We start from the raw sequence: 7,002 nt of genomic DNA on the forward strand, positions 1-7,002 counted from the left end.
TAACGACGCACCTACGCTCAGGTAAGAAGGTGAGCTACCATAATGGGTTGCCCTATGGTTAAAGTGTGGCAACGGCGCCTATGCGTGGCTCGGCGCTTAATGATGAGCTGGCCTCTATATAGAAATATATGGAGTATAAACTATAACAAACTGTCATGTGTGACTTGCATCATTGGGAAATTGGGCTGTGATGGAATTTTCTGCAGGTACACTAACCTCGAAAACGTATGTGTAGTGAACGACTAGCAAAATACCGTGAGAGTCGTAAGTATGCCACCGATATAGAACGTTACTGCCATAGTATGTTGGCAATACTCGTGAGGATGTATAAGACGAGCATGCATCCTGATTGTTGCATCATGTTTGTCACCTATACACCCAAGATGCTTCTCTCATCTTTATTCTAGTAACCATTGATTACAGTTAATGTGGTAAAATGCTGAATTATGAACTTCGATGAAATAGGTGTCCTCCATTCTTTAGGTGACCTCTTAGGGTGCTTTATGTGCTTGCCCTTGTGCTTGATGTGTCGATAGAAGGTTAGTGACTTGTTTGCTTAAAACCAAAATTAGGTCATGTTCTTATTTGGTGAACCTAGACCCAAATTTGAATCTTCCATTATCACTCCATGACTAAACCCATGCAAATAAATGCGTAGATAATTTGTTTGTTGGACATAAATTGTGCCTAGGCTTAAACAAGAATCTCGAGTCATGTTTCCTTCTAAAACCATTCCCTTGTTTATTGGTGCAAGCTGATGTACCTTAACTAGTTTGCCTGTTCTTAAGGATCGCCATGTTGAATTATCAACCCAACCTAGGAAAAGTATGTCCGACCATTTTCTTGAATTTTATGCCTTTGATTTCCCCCATACCTATCGAAGGCCTACCAACTTAATCTTATGATTGTTTTCCCTCTGTATCTAATCATATGTTGATCCTTGACCTTGTGATCTCTATGATGGGCATAGAAATATGCTTGGGGCTGAAGTAACAGTCTCCCATCATACTCCTTTTATCAAGTTTAGGTTATGGCCATGTCTTGTTCATTTCCTTGGGCTATAATCTATTTGGCTCTCTACTTGTAACCATTCTTACAGGTGGAGTATCTCCTTGTATATTGTCACCCTTGCCCAATTCATTTGTGTCGTGTGAGATTTCTTATTGGTTATGTCTAATAATGGTGTTGTGATTAAAACTGATGGTGCCGCGACAAAATCGAGGGCCTCCTGTGGATGCATACACATGGTTGCGCTACTTGGCACGCGCTGGTATCACAGTTAGTAGTCATAATCCATTATGAGACTATATCGATATGTTATCTTTGCACAAATTGTTCTTACCACGTGAGATTCATTATTGGTGCCAGTTCGGTGATGGTGTCATGATTAATGACTTATGGTGCCGCTGCGAAACTGAGAGCCCCTTGTGAATGTACACGCAAGGTTATGCTGCTTGGCGCATGCTGGTATCGAGGTCTCTAGTCATGATCCATTATGGAACTACTCTGATGTGTTATCTTCCGTGGACTCCTCCCTTGAAACAATTTCTATGTTGTTTGTCGAGTGATCAAGCAACATTTATCATCTATATTGGATCAAAAGGGCATCCCACTTTCATATGTGGTCTCTTTTCTTTTAATCTTGGTGGTGACTACTCATACAAGTTCCTTTTACGTCCTTTGTGTAAAGGTGAAGCCTTGGAGCTTTTTAGTGTTGGAAAACAGCTAATTAGCTCTCAAAATAGAGATATGTTTCCCCTGCTGCTGAGATGCAAAAGTTTGTTCATTCGACCTCTTAATTAATCCATGTATTCCCTAACCAAGTAAATAATATCGTATGGAGAAACGGATGAACAACCGGACCAAATGGACTTCTGCCCAAGTGCATGATCAACTATTAGTATGAGTGAACTCTCGACCGTTGGCTTACCGATGGTACCGAGAGGATCTGCTCAATGTCAAAAGTAGTTCAACAAGTTGGTTTTACTAACTTGTAACTGCCTGGTGAACGAAGGTTGAGTTTAGAGATCGTTTTATCGAGTTGTCTAAGCTCACTTTTGTACAACCCCTCTTAAGGAAGAACTTTCAAGAATCGAGATTAAGTCGGTCAATAACCACCTAACCATCGCTCTAGTCGTGCCTCGATTGCCTCACGTATGCTTTTCCAGCATAAGTGATTGGGTCGAGCCATGTCTAGTGCCCGATAAAATGGACTAGTTGCAAAGTCCGCATCTACAGATCCCTCCGCTAGTGATTCTCTCGAATCTATACCATCTTTTGTGGACTTGAATTCTCGGGTTAGCCACATGTTAACCGTGATAGTATTCAACATCCACACTCGTCTCATGTGCTACGAACATATCATGACCACTTGTTGGTAAACCTCTTTCTGTAGGTTTTACCCAAGATGGTGCATCTGGTTCTGTTTGGGTAAAATCGCGTATTTGCCGCTCGCTCAACAGACTCAGATAGTACAGTGTCATCAGAGAAAGCAAACTGCACACATGGAACCTTATTTGTTCCTTTGGCAGACAGCGTCTCTATTGGTGGACATTTCTAAATTAGCCTAAGGCGATACATGTTATGTCCACTAGAGAAGCAACATCCTGAGACACTCGCCCTTGTTTGGAAATGTCTCACGACCGCTGATATGGACATGTGAATATGCTTCTCTACCCTTAGAAGTCTTTCGTTCTGAATCTCGGGACGAGATTCTTTTAAGGGGGGAGGGCTGTAACACCCCAGGTGTTTATATTCCGCTCGACAACGAGTATGGATTTAAGCACGTGATCAGTGGATAAAACAGATGCTTAATTTTAATCATCTTCGCCTATCGCGATTTTAATATGGCATCTGTTCCGCTTGTCGCAAGCGCGACATCATTTTTATTTCTATTTATTCGGGCCCTTCCTGAGTTTTCGTGCTGTTCAGAACATATTTGTTCTGAAAATCGGTGCGTCCGGTGATTATTTAAAATACATCGCTCGCGCAAATACGAATTCGGAAGCCCGACTCACTCGGGTGATTTTTATCTCGGACCAATTAATTTGAACTCGACGACAAAAATGTTCGGAGTAAAATAATCCGAATCGCGCATCCTCCGAGAAAAATCATGCGCGAGATTATGATCCCATTCGTTCCTCAGCAAGTTGTTGTGGTGATGAAATCACGTATACGTTCGCAGATATAGTTTCGGCTAATTTCGATCTGTCGTTTCTCGTCCGGATCCAAATCTTCGGATATTAACTAGTAAAATTCATCTAAACTTCAGGGTATCCGCTAAATTAAATTCTATCCAAATTTTATATCAAATCCTGTCCAATTGTTGCTGTTAATCCTAATTATTCGACCTTTTGATTATTGCTAAAAATCCCGATCCGAAATATTTGTGATCTCTGTTAAAAAAAAGAGAAGAAAGACATTAAAGAAAAGAAAAGGAAATATCCATCTTCTCCACGTTGTTTGCTGGGTTTTTTTTTTCCTCAACCTTATCAATACGGCAGCTACAGATATTCATCTCTCCAGCCGTGATATTTTCTACCGTGAGCTCATATTCTCCTTCCCAATTTTTTTTTCTCCCGCTGCTCAACGCTTGGATATTTCAAGCCGCCCGTGGGTCTTATCTTTTTCACGGTGCATGGCTTTATCTCCTGCCGCCGCCTGCTCTGATATTTCTTTCAGCCGCCTGGACAGGCTTCATCTTCCTCTCGCACGCGATGTGCTCATCTCCCTCCTATCCTCTGCTCCCCAGCTCCGATCCAGCGCTCTGGGCTGTGCTCCCTCTCTCCTCCATGCGTGAGGTGCCAGCGGACTGACCTTCCCCATGCAGCTCCTTCCTCTCGCTCCCGCTCCAGCTTCTCTACGCTGCCGCCGTTCCCTCGCGCAGCGTCGTCCTAGACCCGGCTGGGCGCGCTCGGGTCTTGTTGGCGCGGCGGCGGCGACCCCTGTGGCCGCAGCTCACTCCCGGTGCTTCTCTCCCTGCTTCAATTTTTTTCCAGCCATGGTGCTCGCGCCGGCGTCCTCGACTCCTCAGTCTGGCGCGCTGTTTTTTTTTCCATGTCCCTGTGCGCGAGCTGATTCAGCTTGTCGGTCATCCACTGCTCCTCGGCGCTCCTTGCTCGGCCTCCGACGGCTGTCGTCCCTCGCCACGCCCTGGCCGCATCGCTGGCTCCCCTCGGTTCCAGCCATCAGTTGCCGCGGCATCCTCTCAGTTCTCGGTCAGGGAATTCGCGCGCCCTCAAGCGTCAGCCGCGTCGACCTCCCTGCTCGCTGTTCTCCAGCTCGCTCTGGCCGCGGACACCGTCGAGTCGTCGAACCCCGTCCTCCTCTGCTCGACTCCCAAGCAGGCTCCCTGATCCACATCCTTCTCGCCGTCGATTTCCCACGCCTGTGGCCACGGCACTCGCTCCTCGGATCCTTGTCGTCGATCTTCAGTCCTCGTCAGTTGCTAACGTGCAGCACGCCTCGCTCTCGTGCTCGCCGTCGTTTGGTCATGAGATGTTCGTCCCTGCGCGCTCACTATGTCGTCGCACGCCAAGTCGATTCTGCCTCGTGGTGCTCGCCAAATGTTCGATGGAACGTCTAATCTGATAATTGTTGCCAATTCTGGGGATTTTCGAGTTTATTTGATCGCGGTAAGCACTCGTCGTTTATATTCTATTTGTTTTACCTCAAAATTAATTATGGTCAGTTAAAAATGGGTTAATGCTTGTTAGATTAATAAATAGCTTGGGCAAATATTTTTAGTCGTGATGAATCTTGTGTTTGGTCATGATGCTTTGTGTGGTATTTCGGCGGTGTGTAGGATAAATTTAGTGTTTAAGCAATTATCGATAAGTTAAGTGTGTATAAATTGGCTCGTCATTCGCGAAGAATGGTCAAGTTAATAATATGAGAAAAATAGATTTAGTATTTCATATGATCAATTAAATGCCCTAGATAAATATCTAGCACTACCGAAATGAGTGAAAGCGAATAATATCGATAAGTTTGTTTCTATTAGGATTCAATCCAGCTAAGTTAAAAATAATGTAGATGATGAGTCGTATTTAGGCTAATTATGTTTAAAGTGTATAATTTGTTTGCAATGTTTGTGTTAGGTTCGTTTAATTTAGAAAAGTGTAATTATTGCGCGTAGTCGTATATTAATAACTAGTGTTTTCGTGTACGATTGTACAACGCCTCGCTGCTAGGTGTTTTATTCGCTATCGCGTAGCATTATTTAGGTTTGTAATATTTCCGTCGATATGCATTCATGTGCATAATGCATTTCATTCAGGAACGTTAATTAATCGCGTGATGCGGAAGAAGAACCAAGCCGACCCCAAGCGTGGGCTAATCTGCAAGCTGAAGCTGATGAATCAACCTGAAGACGGTTAAATCAAGCAAGTGCTCGGTCGAAGGATACTCGTCAAGCGGACGTCACCTAACAACACTAACCTAGTGTTACTCCAGGCAAGCCCCGGTGCATGCAACCCCTTTCCTTGTGTTTTTAAATACTTTTCGCACACTTAAGTCTAGTGAAATGTGCATTAGGTTCATAGGAAGTGCTTGGAACCCTTTGATGCATTGCTTTCCTTGATATCCATACCTTTATAGATACTTCTGTGAAGTATCAAAATATGATTTACAAAAATGCTTAGCCTTGCTTAGATCTTGTGGATAGAGGTTATCCTCAGTCTAACCCGGGAGAGGATGGCTTCTACCTGCAAGAATATTTTCATTTGGAGCAATAGTGGGATCTTACTGCAAAGTTCCCTGTGATGCTCTTTCATCCTAAGGAACAGACACAATCCTAAGGATGGAAATACTTAAATTGAGACTTGGGTTAGGAACAGGTGATGTTCTACCCAGGTTGGTTAAGGATTAATGCGTATGTAGGCGTGCTGACCGAGGACCCTTTAACTGGTCACATGCCTCGTCATGGGTAAGCCTTGCCTCGGGCAGACTAAGGCCAGAATAAGATAACACGAAATGGGCGTGGAGCGGTGGCGAGAGTAGCGTGTACCCTCCGTGGCAAGAGGCTGGACGGTGGTGTATCTGTGCTCTCGGTTTGCGTGAACCTGATCTGGTCTTAAGAACCCCGGTGGCGGGTTGACATATGCAAGGGTTAAGTGCTACATATGTCGTGTGATTGGAGATCCTCAGCTGAGTATAATCGATTCGGATCGCCGTACCTTCGCGGTTATGAAGACTTGGTCACTTTTCTACAACCTAAAGTCAGGATGTGAACACTATGGATAAAAATGATGTTGTATTGATGAGATGTTGAAATTAGACTAGATGCAAATAGAGTCTATTAATACTTAATATGGCGTTAAAAGATTGAAAGTAAGGACTCACTTTAGTAAGTTATTTCTGCAAAAGTATCTAAGTTGATTCTTGCTAAAGCCTCTCCTTGATTCCTATTTATCTAGCATACCCTTGAGAGTCTTTTCCTTAGTCGGGTAAGACTTGCTGAGTAATTCCATACTCAGGGTTTTATTCCCTGTTGTTTTTCAGGTTCTAACCTTGTGCTGTTGTGATGGTGTTAAGTGCCGGTGGGCTCGGCCTTCTTATATAAGTATACCCCGTCTTTATCTTCTTATTGAGGATGATCATTTGAGCTAGCATATATTTCAAACTTATACTTTTGTAATCACTCCGATAAAATAATGTAAAATTTTTGTAACCTGTAAAATTTGGTAATAAGATTTCCGCTGCAAAAATGTTGTGTGTGTGATTTGTGTTACTTAATCCCGCGGTTCTGGTTGTAAGTGGTTTATCCGATGTCCTTGGGGCAATCGGACGGATCCTGTTAAGTTATTTGGTGCACATGCATAGTCGTCTGAGGTCTTTGAGACAAGGACAGGTGCATGTGGGCCCAATAACTTGGGAGGTTCTGCCACACTCTCCAAGTCCCAAATCCACTCCAAACAAATAGTGACTAGAGAGAGATTTTTGCTCGTGTTCTTTGAGCTCTTGTTCTTGGATCACTTTTCTTCTTCCCAATTCTTGTTCTTA

The 7,002-nt window shown here is 43.7% G+C and overlaps 1 protein-coding gene across 1 annotated transcript; it reads left to right on the plus strand.

Annotated features, from left to right (window-relative positions):
• Positions 1-3,560: 3,560 nt before the first annotated feature.
• Positions 3,561-5,493, plus strand: LOC109940863 (uncharacterized). The gene is made up of 2 exons (XM_020541200.3): positions 3,561-4,634; positions 5,279-5,493. The coding sequence occupies exon 1, from the start codon at positions 3,824-3,826 to the stop codon at positions 4,583-4,585; it is 762 nt and encodes a 253-aa protein (XP_020396789.1). The 5' UTR covers positions 3,561-3,823; the 3' UTR covers positions 4,586-4,634; positions 5,279-5,493.
• Positions 5,494-7,002: the final 1,509 nt, after the last annotated feature.

The sequence above is a fragment of the Zea mays genome, chromosome 7 (genome assembly GCF_902167145.1).
Source record: "Zea mays cultivar B73 chromosome 7, Zm-B73-REFERENCE-NAM-5.0, whole genome shotgun sequence".
Taxonomy (NCBI): domain Eukaryota; kingdom Viridiplantae; phylum Streptophyta; class Magnoliopsida; order Poales; family Poaceae; genus Zea; species Zea mays.